This window comes from Tachypleus tridentatus, chromosome 6 (genome assembly GCF_004210375.1).
Source record: "Tachypleus tridentatus isolate NWPU-2018 chromosome 6, ASM421037v1, whole genome shotgun sequence".
Taxonomy (NCBI): Eukaryota; Metazoa; Arthropoda; class Merostomata; order Xiphosura; family Limulidae; genus Tachypleus; species Tachypleus tridentatus.
Window position 1 is genome coordinate 165,230,227 of NC_134830.1, and position 25,371 is coordinate 165,255,597.

The window sequence follows — 25,371 nt, forward strand, 5'->3', positions numbered from 1 at the left end:
AGGATGTTTTTTAATTCTATATATAAATCAACTGGAAAAATTATAGTACTTTTGGAACATTCTGTTATACCACCCAATATATTTTTTTCTAAAAAAACATATTTGGAAGATGACATGAATTTTTTTATGAACACTGAAATGTCTCAGGCTTAAAGAGACTTAAGACAGGACATCTTGTATAAGAGAACTTGAGCATATAAAAAGTCTCTTTTTTTTTTAATGTAATATTTATTTATTATTGTATCTTTTTAACAAATGTAAATGTAAAATTGTAAAAATTACAGCTGAATCTATGAAAAGTAAAATAAAACAATCAAAGTAAAGTAAAACAATCAAAATGTCAAATTTCACGGGCTATGTACAAGGACAACATGACATCTTACTATCATGTGCTGTTAAAATTAGCTCAACAAGAAACATAATTGGCAAGCAATAAACAATACAATTAAACAAAAGCAGATGCTAAAATGTATCTCATAACAGCTGGTATGGGTATTATTTTATTGATTAGGTCAAAACATTGTTCTCTGCTTGTCAATAAAAGTGTTAATACCCATAACAGCTGTTCTGAGATACATTTTTATTTCAAGTGGGTTTCTCGTCATCAAGAAAGATAAATATTACTCCATGAATAATTAAGCTGTCCTTTTAATCATAATACATTAACAGTTTAGCAATTTTCTGAAAAATACAAACACTCTTTTGAAATATCAGAATGATAGTAACCACATTTTTTTAGATTCAAAGGTTAACAGCTATATTAAGTGAAATTAAAAATACATAAGCAAGATTACAATTGCTCTGATATTTCACAAGCAACAAAATAATTCTGACTAAACAAATTACAATATTAAGAGCATTTGGTCAACTTTATTCCCACAAGATGTATATATATATACAACTGTTAGCCACTAGACTGTAAATTAACTCTTGCTATGTAGTCGGTTGAGTTGAGTGACCTCACAACTATTTTGTACATGTTATAGTTTCCATAGTATAATTTTTAAAACATTTTGTGTACCTTCACAAACCTTGGCAGACTTTTAGTAACATTACAAGTCTTTTGTACAAAAAAAAGTCATATTTTTAATGAAAATATTTACAAGATATTTGTCTGTGAATATATATAGTATTTATGTGTACTAGTTTGATAGCTGATTCCCTTGTTAAGATTAGAAATACTTTTCATCTCAAGTTTTATTTGTGTAATCTTATAAACCTGATGAATAAAATTTCAAATGTTTCTTTTCAGTAAAACTTTTTATTTTATTTTCTTTACCTTAGTTTCATACTGAATAAAAAACAAGAGCAGAATGTCTTATAACTATCATAATTTTTCTAGCTTTCTAACGATGCAACAAGCATCATTAAAACTCCATGTAAGATAATCAATGTGTTTGTCATGGGAATGAAGCTTGAACTGAAAACTCTCTGTACAGAAAACAACAAAATGTGATATGTCATTTTATGCATGTAAACCATGGCTTTCTTTTGGTTACAAATAGCATAGTATTAAAAGTCAGACAGAACTACTGGCTATTTCTGGAAGAAAAAATGGGGCAGGTGGGTGTGGCAAGTGGGTCTGGTTGTCTATTTCATGACTCTGCAACCAAATAAGATTAACTGACATGAAAATTATGCCTGAGCAGAGATGATATTAAGTAATGTATGTTAAATTGTGTACTTCTTGGATGGGAGATAAATAAATTAGAGAAGAATGGATACCTTGAGAACCAGGAAAATGGATAACTTTTACACAAGGGAAATCCCAGGTTTTTCTAACATTAAGAATTTCAAATGTATATACAATTAAAATACATATTATTAGTTACATTTTTACGATAAATTTATTGGTATACTATGAAAGGAAAACAGTTTAATTAACTTTTGAATGTGACTCATTAAAATCCTTATGACATGTGCAAAAACAGATCATGTGGAGAGTGAGTTAACAAAACATTCAACTTACTCTGAGTAATCTGAGAAACATCAATGTTCAGTCACTCAGATAAAAAGGTAACAGATCTATTTAACTTACTCCTTACACTCCATTAACAATTTGGTTGACCAATTCACCACAGCAGATCGAACTTTCCAGTGTTCATGAGACACAAGTTGAGTGACCTTTCTAACCAGAATTACCAGCTTTTGACTTGTATCTTTAAACCATTCTTGTGTTCGACAAACAACAGGTACGTTGTAGCTTTTATCTGAAGTGAAAGATCAGTAGTAAAAAAATTAATTTCCCTAGCTTGACCACAACAACACTTATTTTGACTCAAAAAATGAATTATTAGGTACTAAGTAGCCATCAATTGTGTCAATTACCATGACCACAGACTTAACCCATCAACTGCAACTGCTATAAATATTAAGAATACCAACTGTACACAATATACAGCACACTCACATCCAACTGCTGGAAGCAGGCTTCACTGTATAAGGAAAATCAGGAGTCAATGAGTTAATAACCTTAAATATTTCTTAAAATGACGGGCAGTAAAATTACACAGTTGAAATATATTGTTTAATTTTATAAAGCTAATGAAAAATATTTTAAATATAGACAATAAAAAAGGAGCTTTACAGTAAGTGTCTAAGCACGATTCATTTTTTGTTACCTATCTGCTCAACAGATGGATCTTCAACATCTGTTGTTTGGTTATTATCTCCCATGACCAGCACTACAATATCAGCCCACGTCTGAAGTGCAGCCTACAAGTTTAAAAAACAGGTTTAATCACTCTACTGCTATAAATATTTTTATTTTGACATACTTAAAACTATCAAAATTAAGTATTCTAAAATGGTTATTGTTATTAAATACAAAATTCTAACCACAAAGTTTGGAACAAGACAGGATATTCAAGAACATTATTACTGCATACAAAATACAATGACAAAAAGAAAAAGAATTTTTTTTCTTTTAAATTTACAAATATTTTTTATGTTTTTTCTTTATTTTCACACATCTTTAGTCTTCCTGCAGTATACCTTCCCCACTTGCATGAGAAATAGATATGTCAGTTTTTTGTTCTATATTTTCAACATAACCTGAAATAAATAATTAGTGATGAATAGTTTAAGATAAACCAAATAATAACACTTTTCATAATCACAACAGGTAAAATGCAAATCTAATGTACACAATAGTAATGAGTCAGTTTAGCCACTATAATGATGAAGGAAAGCAGAACAAGCTTAAGTCCCTAGTAGATAACTGTATTAACATTATCCTTAAACAAATGAACCAAGAATTGCAAGTTAATACTTCAAGTAACATGAGCACTTGATACACAAACTAGTACTTCAGGCTACACTTTCAGTTACTGCATGTTTAAAAGGCAGTGTACCATATGTACTTACAACATTTGCACATACAACAGAAGAGCATCTAATTCAAGATACATCAGTGAGAAAGAGTTAAACCAATGATGTAAGTTGAACTAAAATAAGTCATAGCAACTAATTCAAGATACAACAGCTTTACTTCTTTTAAAACAACTGAGTTATTAAGAAAAACCAATGTTATTAAAGATACCAGTATTACACCAAGGTAGAATTATAAATCACAAGCAAAGTATCCATTTCCAGTGAGAAGATAAGTTGATCTACCAATTTAAATTCCTTTTAGATATTAAAAAAATGAAATTGTGTTCTTCTTCATGACAAGAAATCCACTTGAAATAAAAATGTATTTCGGAATGGCTGGTATGGGTATTAACACTTTTATTGATACGCAGAGAACAATGTTTTGACCTTCCTAGGTCATCTTCAGGTCAAAACATTCTTCTCAGCTTGTCAGTAAAAGTGTTAATACCCATACCAGCCATTCCGAAATACATTTTTATTTCAAGTAGGTTTCTCGTCATCAAGAGAAACACAATACCTGCCATTCTAAGATACATTTTTTAATTGTGTTCCACTCATAATTTCAATCAGAGCCCAAACTCAGAGACTTTTTCTGCCCATCAACAAAAGTAATGGTTAAAGTTTTCAGTCATACTAAGAAGCACTTAATAATAACATGGTAAATATACATTTTTATTATTTAAGTCACATTTTGAAATCTGAATGATAGCATGATCAACTCCTAACAACTTAGTGTTGAATATCCTGTCTGCTAAATAGCATTTGGCATAAACGTTACTCATACTTGTCATGTCATTTCAAAGTAGATGTTGAGCTTTATCTGTGTGCACAGCTTTTTAAACCGGGCACAGATAAACTCTCAGACAAAATACAAAATTATAAGACACAGCAAATATATTTAAAATATATGAGTAAGGGAAAGGTATAAACCAGAGATGTAAACTATACCATGGCAGGAATGGTAAACAACAGAAACAACAGGCAGAACACAATAAGGGGAAGATAAACCACAGATGTAAACTGTACTATGAGAGGAATGGTCAGCAACAGAAACGACAAGCAGAACAAGCAGAATACAATAAGGGGGAAATAAACCATAGATGTAAACTACACCAATTTTGCTTCAATATAAATGAATCTGCTGCCTCTGAATCTACAATATGTCAGTGATAAAAATGATGACATGTAATTACAGGCTTATTTAAACCTACAGTACTGAACTACATTCGATATACAACAGAAAGTGAAAAAATAAAATATACACTGTATTCATTACACATGAGATAGTCCTCTTTGTAAAAGTTGGTTCTTAACATGAAATATGCAATGAGCTTTTTGAAATACCACAGTAATTACTTAAAGCTTAAAATATACAGTAGTTTCTGATGCTAATACCATTTAGTCCATTATGCACAGGAACCATTGTTTATCAAGTTTACTACTGCAATAATGATGCATATTCATTAATTCATAAACCATATTCATTAATGTTAAATTGTGAAATGTTTGATATTATTATGTAGCATAATGGTATTGACAAGAGTAGTGGCCAGCACCGGTCTATTTGACAAGTAATTCTCTTATAATGGTTTTTCCCATAATACCCATGATAAAAGAACGTCAAGAAATTTTCTCCTTTCAGTTACACAAGTTGCACACCACTGGCACATTCTGCTTTTAAGGTTTAGGCTGTTCAATTCCAAGAACTGTTCAGCAAATCTATTAGCCATCCCTAATTTAGCAGTGAAAAACTAGAGGGAAGACAGCAAGTCATCACCACCCACTGCTAACTTTTGCAATACTCTTTTACAAATTAATAGTGGGATCAACTGTAACATTATAAAGCCCCCATGGCTAAAGAGATGAGCATGTTTAGCCCAGTGATTCAACCCATGTGCCCTAACCACCTGGTCCTGACAGGCTGAAACAAAAACTGACCTAACATACAAGTACAAACTTTTATAATCAAACTGTAGCTTAGCTACATAAAATACCCCATATTTACAGTCCTACCTTGAGTCCACTGAAAAAGTCTTTAGATGAAATACAGACTTACCACAAACATGGCCTGAAAAACAAAAAATTACAATTTAATGCACAATAATTGAGTTAATGTTTTAAATTAAAAATTCATTTTGTCTTTTTTAAAAATAATCATAACACGAATTTTACAAATAATATTTACTTGTACTTTTTTTTTAAAGTTTTACACGTGATTAATGTGGATTATTGAAAAAACAATTTCATGACTTTTTACAATAAGTCCGTCATTTTTCAAGGACCTAATTTATTGATTTTAATAAAATGTGAATTCTGTCAAATTTAAATAACTAAGGTTTTGTTATATTTGCCTGCCTGACTGTTGATCCCATGTCACCACACCAACAAAGCAAGGATTCACACTCATACTGTTACCTTTATCACTCACACATAGCTGCACAAAATAAAAAAGTTTGAATATGCCATAGTTTTCTCAACAATTACAATCTATTACTTTTAAACATTTTCTAATTTCCCTCTACAGTTCCACCTAACAAAGAACTGGAAATCCTGTATATCAATAAAAACTTTTATATTGGAACATGGTGTCAGTTTGGAAGTTCTCTTGCAAAAGAAACACCTACCAAAACTTAAAACAACATTTAAATTTCTGAATAACCTTGTTCATTGTCAAGATTGTGTTACATCTATCAGTCATCAAAAGCTATGGTAATTACAAGTCAAATCATGAACCAGTTTTGTTCAGAATTGTATTCATTTTATATGTGGAAGGAAATGAATAAGAACACACAGAGGTAAAGCAATATCACTAACATGTGATACTGTACTTTCAGTCCTGACCTCTAACAATCCTTTGCTTTTTGAAGATGGGTCAGCACTGTAAGTACAGTATTGTAATATTAATAACATCACAACACTGTACTTACAATCCTGACCTCTAACAATCTATTGCTTTTTGAATATGGGTCAGCACTGTAAGCACAGTATTGTAATATTAATAACAACACAACACTGTACTTACAATCCTGACCTCTAACAATCTATTGCTTTTTGAAGATGGGTCAGCACTGTAAGCACAGTATTGTAATATTAATAACAACACAACACTGTACTTACAATCCTGACCTCTAACAATCTATTGTTTTTTGAAGATGGTCAGCACTGTAAGTACAGTATTGTAATATTAATAACAACACAACACTGTACTTATGGTCCTGACCATCTCTTAAAAGCATAATATTCTATTTAGTAAAGAGGTCCAAAATGCTATTCACAGTATCTATGACAACAAGTAACGAGTAACTCAATAATGTATAAACTGTTGGGCTGCCTCTAACCTGTTGACTGCCAAGTATTTCAGCTGCTACGGCAGCTCCTATGCTGTTTTTTTTTCAGCAAAATTGAGTAATTTTAAAACAAAGGAAATAAGCAACAAATACTATTTTTTCTCTAAGCCAAACTTATAGTAGTACACAAAATGAAGAAATATGTACAAAATATGAAACAACAACTCGTCCGTGGCACTGTGTTACCGATAGGCTTGCACGAATTATCTTGTCTATGGCACTGAACAGGTTAATAGCAAATATCTGACTATTTAATAATTAAGTTTATGACACTTGTTATATTGTTGCCAATTGAACTTGCATTTTTCTCTTTATTTTTATTAATGAATGTTAGGCATAATAAACTGATAATGAAAGTTGGATGAAAATACTGTGAATTATTTTTGAAGTACTTAAGACGTAGATAGAATTAGGAAAATCCTGAAATGTCCATTTTTTTTATCCTACATTCAATTTTCTATTTTACATTTCTCCAAATGATCCTTGAACTTCTCTTATACTAATAATATCACAAACAACAGTCACTTGTTCACTTGCAGATGGAGACACATATTTCAAAGCCTATTATTACTGTTCATGTTCCCAAGTCTACTTATCTCCTATTTTCCACATTATTTTAACAAAACAGATAAATATAAGTAGATCTTGCCATCAATGAAAACAGGAGTAGTGAGTGGGATCAATGAGGTAACTTTATCAACAATTGTCCCAATCTCCTCATAAAAAATAATGAGTTTTCCAGGATTTCTAGTGCTGGAAAATTCCATTCATATAATTCTATAACATTTCATGGCCCGTACAAACCATGTTTATGAACAACAAGGTGTAAATAAGTAAACATTATTTATTTATTTGAAACAGTGTTTACGCCTCTCAGGGAACTTACGTGGCCTTGTTTCTGGTCACCAGCGAGGACACGACTCAGAGACAAACAAATTCCAGGTAAGAAGGCAGCAAATGTGGCTCCTGCTTTCCCTGTCACTTCTAGAATAATAAATAGCATATATTAATTGTTTTGTTCAACTTTTACTTTAGTTAAAAACTTGTTGGCATTAAAAACAACAAATTTAATCAAACGTCTTATATTATTAAATTACTTTAACGGTAGCATTCCAATAATTCTCAATGAAAGATGTTAATGTATGAAACATCCAATCAATATTTCGAATACTTTTGTTGACTATACTCCAACAATATACATTTTCCCAATTAACAGCTGAACAATGGAAACATTACAACTTATTGATATAGAAGTTTAAGAAATATCCCACACATAAACCTCACTTTTTTTGCTAACATGACAGGAGGCCAAGACACTTATTGTTTCTATAGCAATGACCTGAAGATGACGGAATTTCTCCTGCTCGGCTAGTCGTAGTAAGACATAGATAGCATGACCTAAAAACACTCGGAAAGAGTGACCATACATCTGCTGTAGTACACTGGAGAGAAAGGAAAGGTAAATTGTTGAAGTATTTTTTACCTTTTCCATACCTTATATAACTTGTGAAAACTATATTTCATCTCAATTGTGAAACCAATGTCATAAATTTAATGAACATCATAACTTTAATTAATTTCTAATACAAGTGAACTTAATGTTAGTACTCTGATAATTTGAAAATTAAATGTCTTCAGGTTATTATTATTAGTGCTAAAACAAGGAATATTTAAATACAAGCATGTAGTACTGATAGAAAAATCTATCAATATGCCATAATAAAACTATACTTTAGCAGAACCACAAGAGAGTCATTCAGCTATTTAAGAAATTAGTTTCTTTGTCTAATACATGTTTGATTTATCTTCACCTTAACTTATGTTTCAGTTTTATATGTTTAAATATGTTTTTTGAATGAACACATAAAAATATAACTTTTTTATTTTCAGATGTTGCACTGAACATGTTTTTGTGTAATTCAAACCTCCACCACATGTAAATCTTAATGCAATCATAATAGCTTTAGTTCCCATTTCTTTAACACATGCCAAAAAATTCGCACTCAGTACAGATATCTGTACCTACTTTCTAAGTCACTGACACAATTTATCATTTTTTGTTTATAAATTCAGCATAATATCAGTTTATCAATGGCTAAAAATGTCTTGCATTTTGCTCTAAAATGCATTATCAATCAATTACAAAACAAAAATATAACAGGAGTTTCATTTCAATAATAAACAAAGTGATGGACATTATTTTTTCACATAAGTTTCTAAAAGTACTTTTTAAAATAATAAATACTTGAATTTCTTACCAGTCAATCTTCATTAATTGTACTCAGAATACTATCTACTCAGTGAAGATAACAGTGCGGTATCAACATACAATATTGAATACCATAAAGTTTTATTTTTGCCAAATGCAAGTAATACTTTAGGCTATTTATTTGTGAAGCTTATATGCACACAATCTCCAACATAATCCTTCAGACTGCTGTGGTATGCTAGCACTGACAAAATGTAACCATACCTCAAAGAAACATTGAATAAAAAACTTGTCTCTCATTACAGTAATAAATACTAACACTAGTACTTACACTTGAAACTGAACAATTCTATCACTCTTCAGCTTCAATGTAAAACACCACAGTCAACATAACTATTATAAGTTTTATTACAAGACCCGTGCCTAAGAACGTACCTTGTAGAGCAGCTTGACACCAAGGAATGTACACATTTTACAGCAGAAACCTTCACTTCTTCGCTGACTCCTAAAACTGGAGTATATTGATATCTTCAGTTTAATTAATTCAGAAAAAATACCTTAAAAGAAAACAACCAGCAAATGTTAAATATCTCAAAGCCATTGTACTTTTCATAAAATTAGTTGCTTTAAATGAAATATAGCACAATGACCATTTGACTAACAGTCTTGATTGTGTTGTACAGTGACCACTCTGTATGAGAACATAAACTCTGGTATCTATTTAATATAATGTATGAATAACAAGGGGTACTTGAACCCACCTCTGATAGGAAATCAAACCTAAAAATCTTATTTCTCAGTAATCATTAATCCTCTTTTAAACTTCTTACAAGCACTGACCTTCACTACTACCGATAGAAGTTCATCGGTAGTTCCTTCAGGTTAACAAAAGATGGCCTAGGAAGGTTGAAACATTGTTCTTCACTTATCAATAAAAATGTTACCCACACCAGCCATTCTGAGATACATTTTTATTTCAAGTGGGCTTCTTGTCATCAAGAATTAAACACATTTCTTCTTGTTCTATTGTTGCCATATATATAGCACAAAAAAACCAGAGGTCTTTACACTATAAATACCCTCATATTCTTATAAAGTTCAATCACCTCTTACCTTTTTATCTCAAAAGAAAACAAGAAAAGGATCTTTTTATTCTAGTTTATCAATTTTTAAGCCAGCCAAACAATTTGCTGTTGCTAGTGGCAGTTTAAATACAATTTTTAGGCTGTATCTACAGAAATATTAAATACAGAGCTGAAGAGGGTTCAATTTCATTATGTATGTCACCGATTAGGCCAAATTTGGACCATTGTGTTAAGTTTTGGGGTCCTTACCTCAGGAAAAACATTGAATTGTCGGAAAGGGTTCAGAAGAAGGCTACTAGGATCATATTTAACACTCCTACGAAAAGACATTTCTAGTCCTGATTTCTCCAAGCCCGTTCCCATGGCTGTGGTTTCGCTAGATAGTATTGGGTTGAGGAATAATTCGTGAGCGTTTTTTCAAGTTAAAAAAATATATTCATAAATGAAACGCTTTCGCAAAATATTTCATGTCATTTGGTAGATAATTTTTTGCTCTAATAGATGGTGTGTTTGATTTTCATATGTCTTTAATTTTTGCTTTTATTTTCAGCTCATTAAATGGAATGTCAAGTGGACAAAATCGAGATTTTCGACACCATCTGCTTTTCGCAGTTAATTTCTTGCAATTTCGTTTAAAACAATGCATACTATATACCTAGGTATTACATGAAATAAAGTATCATAATAAATGTTTTGGGTGTAATGTGTTCATGCATTGAAGTATTGTATAGTCTTGCATGTAATGCTTGAATGAAATTATTTAAAAACGCTCATGAATTATTCCTCAACCTAATAGATAGAGACAGTGGGAATCTCGTTAATCCATTCATTAATGGATTTAAATGGCAATTTCATTTAAATACAAAATTATTAGCCTAATATTAATAACCTTTCAAGTTGCTCTGGGGCCTATTAGGCCCCACTTTTCGTAGGAGTGTTAAGATGGAAAAGTTGCAATACAAGGATGAATTGGGATATCTGAAATTACTTCTCCTTGAAACAAAAGGGAATCCTCAATAGCTATGGCACTTGAAATTCTTTCAGCAGTAAATTAATCTATTAATTCCTTTTCATTAACGTGGGGCACATATATACTCAATTTCATTTTATTACCCATTAAGATCTCTATGAGCCTATCCTCAAACTGAAATTCTTTTAGGCAATATTAAATTAATCTATGACACCTTTGGCATATCAAATTCATCAATTGATAGGGGCTAACCTCTTGAGTTTAAAACTGTAATTAGATCTCAAATCAGTCAACAGATAATGGAGGTACGAGCTAAAAGTTTGTACTTGATAAAAAAACAAATCTTCAAAGTCATTCTATGAGCTGCCATGTTGCAGATTAAAAATATCTGGAAGGTATATATATATATATATGTTTATTTGTTTTTGAATTTCATGCAAAGCTACACAAGGACTACCTGTGATAGCCATCCATAATTTAGCAGTGTAAGACTAGATGGAAGGCAGCTAGTCATCACCACCCACTACCAACTCTTGGGCTACTCTTTTACCAATGAATAGTAGGATTGACCGTCACATTATAAGCCCCCATGGCTGAAAGGGTGAACATGTTTGGTGTAATGAGGATTCAAACTCATGACCCTCAGATTAAATGTTGAGTGCCTTAACCACCTGGCCATGCTGAGCCGAGAGTGGTTATGGTGGACATACTGTGGTTGAAATACCATTATACATTCATTTTTCTCAAAACAACCCCATGGAACTGAATAAACTATGTAGTTTTTAACAATACAGCATTTCACATACTGTTGTTTTACAACAAAAATACAGTGGAGTGTATCATTAATTACAAAAGATATAAACAATCATTTGTTCTTATGTTCTATTTTGTGTTTTTTGTTCATTGTTAAAGTAATTTAAACCTCGAGATAATGTTCAACAGCATCTGTGACAAATCAGGCTTAAGCTGTTATGTGTACATTATTTATTGATGAGATACAAAATAAACGTGCATGTTTTCATATAACAAAGCCACATCGGGTATCTGCTATGTCCATCAAGGGGAATCGAACGCCTGATTTTAGCATTGAAGGTCCAAAATAAACATTTATATAATCAGATTCAAGATTATTTTTAAAATGATTCTATTACTGTTTAGTTTCTTTTTGGTTTGTTTGTTTTTTAATTTTGCACAAAGCTACTTGAGAGCTATCTGTATTAGCCATCCCTAATTTAGCAGTATAAGACAAGAGGGAAGGCAGCTAGTCATCATCACCCACCTCCAACCCTTGGGATACTCTTTTACCATGAATAGTGGGATTGACCATCACATTATAATGCACCCACAGCTGAAAGGGTGAGCATATTTCAAATGATGGGGATTCGAATCCATTACCCTCGATTATGAGTCTAGTGCCTTAACCACCTGGTCATGCCAGACCATAACCCCTTGACCCTATTTTCAGGGGCCCCTTCACGATTCTTTCAAAAATTTTATTCTTATACAGTAAAACCTGTCTAAGCCAGAAAATGCATTGGGCAGAAACATGTACAAGGTGGAAATATCAAAGTTTTGCAGCATTATCTTAACATTTCTCTTATAAAAGGCCCTCTATATGGTGGAACCTGCGTAACATGGATGCAAAACTATCTTTCACCACCCTCATCTATCAACAAGTAGGATTAGAACCTGAGAAAGACAGAAAAAATGTTTTTGATTAAATATTGATTTCTCATTTAATTAATAATTTCTTTAAACATTATTAAATTTTCCGATATTTTGTTACAGTAACTATTGGTTAAATATATTCTGTTCTTTTTTCCACCATAATTATTTTTGCAGTTAATTTAGATTTGTGATTTGCAGAAATAAATTTATCTGTTAAGTGTAAAATTCTACTCTTTAAATAATTCTCACAAAAAAAATAAATTCCTATCTTCCCTAACTTTAAACGATAGTGAGGAAAGAGAAATTCCTACTTCATCACAAGTGTTAAGTTATATTAACACTATCAAATTGTATGCAAAAATGATGGGGGGAAAATGAACTTCATGAAAAGGCCATAGAATTGGCATTCTCTTTTAACCACATGAGAAAACCTATTAAAAAACCGAAACAGTTAGAACTGGACACTTTCTTCAAATAAATTTGATTAATATTTTGTGTACTCATACATATTTTGAGTGTCTATTTTTTGTTCTTATTCTGATAAGTATAGCATAAACAATATAATAACTTTATTTGCAAACATCTTACTTCCCTTAAGTCATACAAGTATGATGTTCTACTCAAAAATATATATATACATATGTAATTAAAGAAATGCACATTCATTGTCTACGACAGTAAACCTGCTTAAGCTGGAAATTTTACTCGGGCCTGTGCGATTCTGCCTTAGACAGGTTTTACTGTATTTAGTAGCCTTCTGATTTATAATCAACATCAATTTTCATCACCAAAAACTCAGTAGTTTTTTATCTCATGAAAATATGCAGGAAGAACTTAAAGAATGATATTAACTCTTTCCACATGGAGTCAGTCACTGTTACTGACCTTGTAACCACAAAGTAACCACCAGAGTCCGCACTATAACATTTAATATGTTTTGCGTAATTTCATGAAATTTGTCAAGCTAAGAAAGGTTGGTTGGTTGATTCAGTGTTTTATGGCACAAAGCAACTATTTGTACCAAATATCCAGTAAAAAGTTAAAAGTCAATTTAGTAAAATTCATAAAAGGAAATTAAGGTAAAACAAAACAAAGTTTAAAAAAACAACACATAAGTAGCATAAAATCAATGTTTACATTAAGTCTACAATATTGAGAGAAAACTACAGTAATTCAACTTGTAAAGAACTTTCTGCAGCATAACTGTAATTATTATAACTCACCAGGAAGACTAACAGGTAAGTACAAAGACCACCATCAGTCACCTGAAAGCGTCAAGGTCTGATTGATCAGGCAACAGGTAGAAAGAACAAACAGTGAGGGTATGACTCAAGGAAACACGGATGGTTACCGCCTCCAAGGCTGTGTCTAATGGCAAAGACAGGGTGGGCACATGCTGATCAAACAACAGTGCTGCCCCTCCATGCACTTGTCCCTCACACAGCCTGTCATTTCTGTACAAAGAAAACTGCAGAAAGGTGACTGCATCGGCAGGTTTCAGCAATGTTTCCTATAAGGAAAGACATACAGGATGGTTGGAAGCAATCGGTGTTTTGATGTCATCTAGATTAGAATGTAAACCTCGACAGTTCTATTGTACCAAGGTGGCCATGTTTATTTATGTGTAGGCAAATTGGGTGGAGAACCCTTATGTTTACGGCCATGTCTTTTTTCCTTAATGTCCTTATTCGGGGGAAGTCTATCAACCTCCATGGATCCTGCCCTAGGTCGATTGGGCAGGTCTTTGCTGTTGGAAGGGGATTCTAGTGACTGAGGACGCAAACAAATGATTATTTTGCATCTTGGGGGGGGGGAGAAAAAGATGTATCCGAGAAAATGCCTATACCCGGAACCAAAGGTCGTGGATCTTGGGGATTGTTGGAATGTATGTAAGGGACAGAGATGGGTGTTGAAGTTGATTCATTAACCTTTTTAACCATGGAGGTCAAAAGGTTTTTCATTTGTTTTGAGAACGATTCTTTTGGAGGCACAGAGTGATCTGTCTGCACTCCCACTGTAGTTGTGGAATGAAGTGCAGCAGCATATGTACGAGATGAAGCAGTGCAGTGGACAGCAACTTTTGAGCCTCACGATAAGTAATGTTATGAATCATTTTCAAACACTGCACCTCTTTTTCTTCGAACCATTTAGGGCAAGAACGAAAGTAGAACAGGTGATAGCCATTGCAATTGATTTAATGAGGGTCCATTTCACACTCATTGGCATCATGGTCCTTGCCACCACAATGAACACACATCAGGGAACAACAACATAATGTCTTTAAATGACTAAACCTCTGACACTAGAAACAACAGAGAGGATTTGGAACATGCAGCTGTAGTCTACAATTAAGATAACCTGCCTTGATGGTGGCAGGTGGACGTGGTAATGTAAATGTCAGAATGAGGATATTGGTCAGCACCATAATTCCATCTTTGGGAGTAGAGATACGCCTCACTGCAGAAATTCCTTATGTGGAGAAACCAGGGAAAGTCTCTGACTCTAAGATATTCTTCAAATCCCTCTCAACAATAACTCCTCATGATGAATTCAAAGTAGCATGAGATGTAACCTCAATAGGTATATCCCCAATTGCCTTTGAATGCAAGAGGAGTTCACTGTGTTGAGATGTGGATGTTTCCACCAATATGTCACCAGATCAAAGCTTCTTTACTGACTTGGAGCTGCTAGCAGGTCCCTCTAGTCCCTTCTGAATAAAAAATGGAGACATTTGCCCAAAAGGTTTGTCTGAAAGTAAATGCAATAGAAGAAAATGAGGTACAACAGGTGGTACAGATGGTGAGGATTGCTGCTCAGAATCTTCAAGACGTGGTCATTTACCTATGGACTATTTTTCACTATTTTAAGTTTTTAATTGGAGTATCCATAATAAAGAAAGGGAAATTTTGGTGCCCACTGACCCTACCCACCATGGACCCCTACAAGGGGACACACTACAATGCCAAACAAGGACACTGCAGCAATGCCAGGGTTTTGTGAGCACTATTCCCAAACACCAGCATCAGATACAATGTGTGCAACAACTATTCAGAACATCCAACACTGGTACTTAATTGACTATAGCCTAAGTGGACCAGCCTACAGACCCAAGGAAGGCCACCCCAAAGCCACCCGTCTACAGGAATTCAAGGCCAAAGTGGTGTGTTAGGGTTGGATCCCCAACCACCAGAATCCTCTCCTCCCCTTCACGGGTTGCCACACATGGCAAACGTGGGTGGATGTTTAAATCCCAGAAGAAGTAAACTGAAAGAACAGAGCCTTCCCTGGGAGGTCCCCTCACCATGTACAGGAATCCACACAGAGGAGTGTTAAGAAAGCATTACAAGGCAATAGTAAATAAAAAAGTTAGATTTTGAAATTAAGTATTTTTTCTAAAGATTTGTCTATGAAGGTATGGAGTAAGAGTATTGATTGCTCCAAGTATAAAGTAATTTTTCATGTTATGATTCAAAACACTTTCCTTCATCTGCAAACTTTCAGATTTTCTTTGTGTAACCTCTAACAGATCCTAAATGAATATCAAATGTTTTTATTTTTAGATAAGAGTTCAACTGTAAATCATTGTTAATGGGTTTGTGGAATTAATGTGCTGTGTACGTGCTTTTAGAAATAACATTAATGTTGCAAACATTATGATTATTTGTTGTAAAGTTGAATTTAATTGTCTGCTTGAAAACAAACCTAAAACAGGTATGGGTAGAAAGGTGTTACATGCAGGCATAGTATATGCTTTGTATCTGCTTTAGTTATACAAACTGTTTTTTTTAATTTATGTTTATTTAGTTAGTATTCAACATTAGCATAAATATGTAGTGTACAAAGTCACTGAAATTACTTCGTTCTCCATAATAAAGAGTATTCATAAAGATACAACATCCAGATTGAAAGGGTTAGCGACTATATTATCTTCAACGAGTATCGCTGTGTACGATCTGAGAAAAACTTTGACAAAAGATAATAAGAAATAAAATGACACACAAAATGAAAATTCTTCTACTTGATTTAGTTTGACATTTTGAGCAAAAGCACTCTGTCAACTAGTGAAGATGGCGTTACAACTGAATCAGGCTCGAACATGGTTGTTGAAAGGTGAAATAGTACAAAGATTCAAAATGGAGTACAGTGATAAAAATACTGATCAAAACATTGCTGAACGTGTCATGTAAATATTAAAACTGGCCATAATATAAAAAATGTAGTAGTTGGAAGAACTAAAATTAAATTTAGAAATATATACGCAGAAAAATAATAAACATGTTCACACAATAATAAAACAGCCTATTCAAAAAATTAATAATTAAGGTAAATAATTATCGTAAGAAGGAGTATTAAAAAGACTATTCAAAAAATTAATAATTGAGGTAAATAATTATCGGAAGGAAAAAGACTTTCGGATTAGGTAAGGTTGAAGTAGGAGATTTAACCAGGAGTATTAAGTACATGTTCGTACAATAATAAAACTGCATATTCAAAAATTAATAATTGAGGTAAATAATTATCGGAAGGAAAAAGACTTTCCTATAGGTAAGGTTGAAGTAGGAGATTTAACCAGGAGTATTAAGTAAGATAAATGCACCCACAGGACAGGTTTAAAGGAATGAATTTAGAATAATAGTTGGCATAGGTATGTAATTATTTGAAAGTAAATATTCTGTTTACACCATAAGAGGATTTGATGTTAAATTAAAAGATGGCATTCAAGGGTTTCTGATATTAATTTGTTAAATGGTGTATTACTCATGACTGAGAGTACCATGTACTATTCTTTGGTGGCAATGATAGTGTGATCTGAATGTGACAACAACCCCCTCCTATGAAAGAATAAAATTCACTGAGTGATGTTGTTGATTAGACAAAGAAATCAAGCTTACCTGTTGAATTCAAGAATGCTTTCTTGGTTCAATTCTAGAAGGAGATTGTGGAATGAAGATGACACTAGAAAACTGTGTATTAGTTCTACAGAGATCCATCCCAAGAAACAGAAAGCTATGGAACTAAGTACAACCTAATAAAGGTTCAACTGTGATTCTATCTCTTAAATTGTATGTGCCATCTTCATTCTTGTTAAATTTATCCAGTCTTGTTATTTCATACATAAAGCATACACACTAGGAAGATTTTGAAGACTCACTTATCAGATTTAAATTATTCACATACTTTCCTAACCAAATTTGATGTTATTTATGGGTTTAGTTCTCCAACACTTTTTTGGAAAAACAATTTGTTTAAATATACTACACAAACAATTAGCTTTTTATGCTAATTTGATATTTTATTTTTTAAAGTTTATCTCAAAAGTAAAATCTTTTTAAAAAGGATAGCACTGCTTGTCTGTTTCCCAAAGGAATACTTTTGGTATTCCCCAAAAAAGAACTAAAACTTTTGAGCCTCTGATGACGAGAAACCCACTTGAAGTAAAAATTTGTCTCAAGACAGCTGGTATGGGTATTAAAACTGTTACTAAAGTATAGAATAACGTTTCAACCTTCTTTTAACCTAAGAAAGTCAAAACGTTGTTCTCTACTTTAATAAAAGTTTTAATACCCATACCAGCTGTCTTAAGATACACTTTTCAGCCTAGCTGAACAATGAGGAATAAAGCTCAACGATGCTTAGTACACAGCTTTTAATCAACATTTTATTCAAAAGCTGTTTTTTTACTAAAATTTCCATTACTGTACTTTGTCAGAAACAACCTTATTTACAGAGTATAAAATAAAACAGATGTAATAGAATGCTGTTTGGTAGGTGATTTAATATATGCATAAAAGTTAAAAGACAGATCAAATAGTAACTTAAGTTAAAACTTACTTTTATTATCCTCTTTTGGAGAGCTAATTTTTACAAAAACTTGCATAAAGATATCACTGAACAAGCTGTACGAGTCAACTGCAGCTTTCTTCAAAATTGATGACAAACATTCGAACAGTTGTGCAACCAGGCCATCGGTTCTGATGATACAAAAAAACATCTTTTGTAGAAACTTAAACATCTACTTCCTAAAACTGCTATATTAACTTAAACACTTTCTGATATTATTGGTGTTCCAAAGAACTCTAGTAATGCAACTCTTTATCCTGATTTAAAAAAATACAAAGTGTCAAAATTTACAAGAAGCTAAAACATTCCAATTCTTTAAATGCTAAAGATTTGTTCAAACACAATATTGCTTTAACACTGCTTTTACACAAAGATATTAATAATCATGACAATTACTAGAATTAAACTATTAATTTACTCTCCAACACCTATCAGTTTCATGCATAACTCTCTGAAAACATACCAGTTTTGATTTTTTAACTATGAATGTGTGCTATCAGTGTCATCTAATTTACAGTGAAAAAATATAAATCATTTGATTTCCAGTGTAATACTAAACATACATTTAAGTTTTCACACAACACATTTTCAAGAACGAAACTCCAAGTTAGTTGCTGTTAACTCAAAAAGTCTATTCAGTCTTATTTAAGAGACTACTATACATATTTTTAAGTGGTTATTTTATTATGATCATTTACAGTAGGTTAAAAGTTTCAACTACTCATTTAATAATGCATTAAACCACATATGTTGATATGGGTTCACTGAACTCAATTAGAAACACAACAGGAGTATTAGAATAAACTTGAAAATGTGCAATACAATTAACAATTTTTTGCTTAAGCCTAGACAATTAACACTCAAGAAGAAAATGTCAATTATGAATATCTGCTTTAACCCTAGTAAACACACTCAAAAACATTACGTTGCCCACACTGGGGGTCATTTTTGACCCCCGAAAAAAATATTTAAAAAAAATTTATTTTCATATAAGCAAAGTATAAATTTGGACAAAATATTTATTCTATACAATTTATGCATACACTCTGGGTAACTTTATGGTCATTGCAAGCCATTTTACTACATTTGATACACTTTGAAGAAGTTTTGTTCCTTGAATCACGTGCGCATATTTGACACCATTTCCTAACGTTCTCTTCAGCAACTTTTTGTCTTTTTGGAGGGATCACTTCATTTGTATCTTCTTCAGGCAGTAATTCATCAGTAAGCAACTTCAGAAATTCATGTCTTGCTCTTTTTTGGTACTTTGATGCGAATTCTGGATGGCGCTGGCGATAGAGAAGGTAAGCATTGTATGCGGCAGCATCAAGAATATTATAAAATAGTGCCATTGGCCACCTTCTGGTCTTTCTTTTTGTGGAAAAGAATCTAACTATTTGGTCTAGTGTATTGACTCCTCCTTTGGTGACGTTATAGTATGATATTATTTCATGTTTTCCTGATTCATCATCGATTGAGGGCTCTCTATGCAACGTAGATAAGAATATTCTAGAATGCTCGAGAACATTTATAGAGTGTTCTACAATGTTCTAGAACATAAAATTTCATATCAATATATTATTTGATTGTTTACCAGAAATGTAATTGAGTTTTTTAAACGGGGGTCAAAAATGACCCCCAATGTGGAAAATGTGAATTTCGACATTAGACAAGAGGTGCAATACCCCATTTGCATAAAATACATGTTAAACGTATTAGTATAGTATGTTATTAATATAGATTAAATTAGGTACATTTTTAGGCCCGAAAGTCACACCTTTGATATTTCTATAACAACTTAAACACCAGTGGGCCCATGTTTGACCCCTACCGTGTGTATGAGGGTTAACACCCAATGTCAGGCCATCTACCAAACCACTACATGTTGTGGCCATTTATGTATCAACCTGGAATCAGGCTGACTGTGTGTGTCCTTTGCTTCTCTATGCACTGCTGATTTCATTCTTTGCTGTCCCATTCACATATATACATAAAAAACATGAGAACTTTGTACAAATGGACTGTTGACTCAAAAACATACAAATGACTTTCAAGACTCCACAACGTAGCTAACCATGTTGTTTTGCAGTTGACCTTACTATGAAGTAAGATTTTCGTATGTTTCCTTCAAGTAAACAGAAGTACATATTTTACCACTGTGAAGGAAAACACCTTTTAGGCTTCTTTTGAAGAAACCAAACTTTGTTCATAGACTGCAGCTCCTAGCATTGTTATTAATCCAGCAATGTTGGTGCAATAAACTAGTGAATCTTCTTGCAAAAATATGGTATAAACTCTTTCTCAACCAATAAATTGATGTCCCTAGAGAAAAGCTCTTAGTCTAAAGTCTTAAACCCAAATTCCCTGGAGAATCTTTTAAGAGACTCAAATCTATCACCAAATCAATAAGTACATCTTCTGTGAAAAACTGTGGTTCACCAGATGTTTCAGATTGAAAACACTCCCTATTATCACATCTATTGACATCAGCTTCAGAATTATATAATACTGTATCAAGAGTCAATGGCAGAGTAGATACAGCTACATCAGGTTCATGAGCAATAGCTATTATAAAGAATAAAGGCAGAATAAGGAATTTCCTTTTTATTTCAAGTCTTGTAGCTTTGTATGTCACATGAGCAAAAATAGCAGTCATCTCCAGGGTTTCTTGGTTCAAGCCAGACCACTGGAATTCCATAAGGTAAAGACTTATTCTTATGTTTAGTCCATTGTCTCAACTCTTCAACTAAATGTTGCAAACTTTGTGGGGAGCCCAAGATTTTTTATTAGTCTCCAAGTTTTATTCCAAAATATGCAAAATACTTTTTTTAAATTAATCCTGTAGTGTTTTGCCCTTATTTCTTTAGTGCAAATATAACAAAATATGTTTGGGTCATTTACACGACCTCTAATTGCCATAGCAACAAATAAAAAATACTGAAAAGAAAAAATAATGTGTGTGTGTAAAAGTACTATTAAAAAATAACATCATGTAGCATTATGTTTCTCATAAGTTCTAGAATAATTGATAAGACTCCAGCATCGCGATTAGCCTAGGAAAAAATGTGCAACCAGTGGTTGCTAAAATTTTAAGCATAACAAAATGTGACCTGCTTTCAATGAAAATGATTCAATTATATAAAAGCACACATTTTGTGAAAATCTGTACATGAAGAGAAAAATTGATATAATTTACGAATTCAACGTACAAAAATTACTTTACAACATGTAGAAATAAATTACAAACTTTTTGAACTTTCATGTTTTTCTATTGTCATGAATATACAACGTACAAATTTCAAGACAACAAAACCATCGCAAGCCTGCGCCATGGCTCAAATTTATGACTGGTTGTGTGCATAATTAAAATCATTGGTTTCCAAAGGTTTTAATATACAAAGAACCAGAATGAAAAGCTTTTTTTGTCTCACCTCTCCAAACGACGTAAATGAAAACGAAATGGGAAAACAACGTATTCAGTTAGCTCCCTGCAGCACATCTCAGGAAGAGATTCAAAGGCTTTCGTAACCTCCATCATATTATCTTTTGTAAACTCTTTCGTTAACCGCACACACAACGGTCGCATTAAATTAAATGCATCTTGCACATCAAGCATATTAAAACTTTATTGAAACTAACTACAATGAATCTTACAAACACACTTATAGCTAGAAAAATAACAAAATCGTCTGATTTGTAACAAAATACAAGACTGCACTCACTCCAGTCCAGTTCCTTGTATCACCCGCGTCTGCAGCGCTCTGTAGTGTTGTTAAAATTTATTAAAAACAAACAAACAAAGTAGTTCATTTCATTTTTTAGAAATAGCTGTTAAAAATTTAACCTCAACTCGATTTTACAGTGTTTGTTCGAAATTGAGCACAAAACTACACAGTGTGTTTTATGTGTTTTATCTATTACGGGTATCGAAACCTGATTTCTAGGATTGTAAGCTCGCAGACATTCCACTGTGCCACTGTGGGGCTTTTTCTAGAGTTAAGAAAATAATAAGGTAAAAAGTTACTTCTAGAAAATTAAAAGTTACTTGATTCAACTTAAGGATAAAAATATTCAAATGAAACAGCATTTAAAGGAACACAAGTCACTCTTTCCCAATAATAAAGAGTAACGTAAATTAAAAGGTGCTGGTACTTCATCAAAACTTTTTCGCCCTCATTTAAAATCGCTTTATTTTTTAAATTTTTTTATTACCAGAGAGATGTCACTGATATAATCTGATATTTTCTTTTTGCAGTATAATTAAAGGTGTAAATCTGAAAAAGACATTCCTCCCTAACATTTTATTTCAAACTAAAAATGGTTATTAACAAGTTTATTTTAATCGCCTTAAGCTTTATTTGTTTATTCCTAACAGTAAAGTTATACAATGGGTTATCTATGTTGTGCCCACCACAGGTATCGAAACCTGGTTTTAGCGTTATAAGTTTTCAGCTTTATCGAAGAGCCACTGAAGGACTAAGCTTAATCACGAAAACTTTGATGAAATTTCTGGTTGGATCCATATGATGGACACCATGAAAATAGTGCATTTCGCAGGTTTGTGCATAAACACAAGTAAACAAATAAAGATTTCTTTATCTGCGATACAGCCATCGTTTTATAATATATACTTGGCATGTATCACAAAAAAACTTAGATTTCAAAAAGACAATAACAAGTATATTAATAATATCCAAAGAAGTGGGCCGGTTGTAGCCTAATGGTTGATTCGCATTGAATGAGAATCCGAAGTTTCGTAACAACATTTAGACAAGGAACAATTTAATCCTTCCAAACTGTTTGTGCACATTCACCACTCAGAAAAAAAAAGATTCAACCTTTATTTTCCACGAACTATTCTATCCTTCTCTCAAATACTTCTAAAGTACCAGCCTTTACTATTATTGGACGACATTCACTCCTGCTGTTATCTTCAGAATATAGAGCACAGAGAAATGAGATGCCTTTATCATATCGATTCGATGAGTAATCTTAATATAACGTAATATTTCGGGACAATAAGGGACCTATTGATCCATCTAGGCTGTCCCATTCACTAAACTAAACCTATTTAAAAAAGTACTTAAAATCAGATTTCTTATACATATACTCATCAAGCTTTCTCATAAACTCGTTTATATTTACTGCCTCTCCAGCACCAAAAGGTAACTCATTCCAAAGACCAGCTACCCTGTTAGAAAAACGAAACTGTCTGAAAGATGACTCCTACCTTACCATAATTGATCTCGGAGATTTTAATATTTCCTCGTATGACAACCCTTCCATTCCAGGTATCATTCTTGTAGCTCTTTTTTTAACCATTTGTAACAAATCAAAGTTATTTTTTACATAATGGAGCCAAGAATAAATAAAGTGCTCTAAATTTGGCATAAACAATGACTTATAAATGGTATTATAACTGTTTTTGACCTATATTCAATATTGACATTTATTCCCTCTACGTATCAAATAATTCAAGCCCTTTTTAAAGTAGCAAATTTTCCGACATAGCAAAAACAAAACAAAACAAACACTCCAAACCTTAACATCATCAGTAAATTTGAATAGTTCATCCACCATTCTCTCATCTATGTCATTGATATAAATCAAAAAAAGAGCAAAGATCCTGAGATTGGACCCTGAGGTATATCACTGATGACATTAATCCAGTTTGACTGAACTGTAAAGTGCGTCCCTGAACGTTATTTTGTACTTTTATTTTAATACTCATAGCATCCGTCTTTAGAATACATCTTTACTTCAAGTGGTTTTCTTGTCATCATGAAAGGAATACATTATAACACACAAAAATAACAGATTTAGGACGAATTTACACAAATCACGAAAGTGAAATGTATCACGTCAAAAGGACACAAAAACAAACTAATATATAATTATGTCATGCCCACAAGGCATGATGGTCATTTGACCCCCCACGTCAGAGAAAGCCATACGCTCTCGGAGGGAGATTGAAGAAAAATGGAAGGAATAGAGAAAGCTAGAAAAGTAAAAACACCAGCTACAATGAAAAATTTATGTTTACGGTTTTTGATTCTGAAAGCCAAATATATGTTGTTACATTTTCGGAGCAATCATGGTACTAAAAAATTTACATTTGCGTTTTTTGATTCTTAATAACAAAGATATGATGCTACTTTTTCGGAGGAGTCAGGGTACTGACTTCCCAGTTAAGCAAATGGAAAAATTCATTTGTCTACCAGAATTTTGCAAACTGACGAGACACAAGTAGAATGAGATAACTAGTCTTAGAATACAGTCACATTATTTTTGTACTAGGAGAACACTATGAAAGCTGATTTTGATATTTCTGAGTCTTCCGTGGAAGATTTCACCGAAATATGTGAAGGATCTGTCTTTACTATTTTTATTAACGAGAGAACCAGATGACATGATTGACAAATCCATTCTCAGGCCTCATTCAGATAAGTATGATATAGATTATGTTATTAAGATTTTTTCTTGATGGATATAGAAGTCTTTCCAATACATACTCTTTGTCTATTGTTTGAGTTGTATTTGTTTGTCTTCTGACAAACGGTTTTTTTAAACCATAAAACTTTGCCTACAGTGTCTTTCCTCAATTCAGATAGGTATGGATTCAGTATAATTCTCCAATTCATTTTCGACAAAACGTTTAGTTTGAAAGGGTACCATATTTACCTGTACAAAATCGGTTCAGCTCAGGATATAACAGTTAGTAAGATTGAATGTTTGGTATTTATTTTTGTGCAGTTTTCTTTGTTTTCATTAATTCCCCTTGTTTATTATTTTGAAATTCTTTGAAACTGAAAATGGTATTTTACTTATAAAGGAATTGCAAATAAAAAGTGTTTGACATTGAAAGGAGATCATGATTTA

The 25,371-nt window shown here is 32.5% G+C and overlaps 2 protein-coding genes across 5 annotated transcripts in view; both read right to left on the bottom strand.

Annotated features, from left to right (window-relative positions):
- LOC143254355 (TELO2-interacting protein 1 homolog) overlaps positions 1 to 3,465 on the bottom strand; it is a 41,267-nt gene extending 37,802 nt beyond the window's left edge. Inside the window, exons 1-2 of one of the 2 annotated variants that reach the window (XR_013030155.1) lie at positions 2,622 to 3,465; positions 2,039 to 2,210 (exon numbers count right to left, since the gene is read on the bottom strand). Coding sequence is in view for 1 of the 2 variants with exons in the window: in XM_076509409.1 (XP_076365524.1) it covers positions 2,039 to 2,210; positions 2,622 to 2,676 (227 nt within the window). In the remaining variant the exon portion in view is untranslated. The remainder of the gene's footprint in view (positions 1 to 2,038; positions 2,211 to 2,621) is intronic. The other variant, XM_076509409.1, reaches the window with a different exon arrangement.
- A 1,125-nt stretch (positions 3,466 to 4,590) lies between these two features.
- Positions 4,591 to 22,260, bottom strand: LOC143254365 (TELO2-interacting protein 1 homolog). 3 transcript variants are annotated; one of them, XM_076509433.1, is made up of 6 exons: positions 21,924 to 22,259; positions 18,484 to 18,623; positions 9,364 to 9,439; positions 8,004 to 8,161; positions 7,606 to 7,703; positions 4,591 to 5,440 (listed from the first exon to the last, which is right to left on the bottom strand). In XM_076509433.1, the coding sequence occupies exons 1-6, from the start codon at positions 22,106 to 22,108 to the stop codon at positions 5,408 to 5,410; spliced, it is 690 nt and encodes a 229-aa protein (XP_076365548.1). In that variant the 5' UTR covers positions 22,109 to 22,259; the 3' UTR covers positions 4,591 to 5,407. The 3 variants fall into 3 exon arrangements, 2 of the variants coding, with proteins under 2 accessions (XP_076365548.1, XP_076365549.1); XR_013030157.1 differs by having other exon boundaries at positions 5,391 to 5,440; positions 9,364 to 9,485; positions 21,924 to 22,260; XM_076509434.1 differs by lacking the exon at positions 4,591 to 5,440 and having other exon boundaries at positions 7,588 to 7,703; positions 9,364 to 9,485; positions 21,924 to 22,260.
- Positions 22,261 to 25,371: the final 3,111 nt, after the last annotated feature.

Excerpts from the sequence above, each read along its gene's own strand:
- LOC143254365 (XM_076509433.1), bottom strand. The coding sequence starts at position 22,108 with ATGCTTGATGTGCAAGATGCATTTAATTTAATGCGACCGTTGTGTGTG. Across the intron at positions 18,624-21,923 it reads CATTTACGTCGTTTGGAGAG|AACCGATGGCCTGGTTGCAC; the intron begins GTGAGACAAAAA and ends TTGTATCATCAG. Across the intron at positions 5,441-7,605 it reads GTGACCAGAAACAAGGCCAC|GCCATGTTTGTGGTAAGTCT; the intron begins GTAAGTTCCCTG and ends TTTGTTTTTCAG.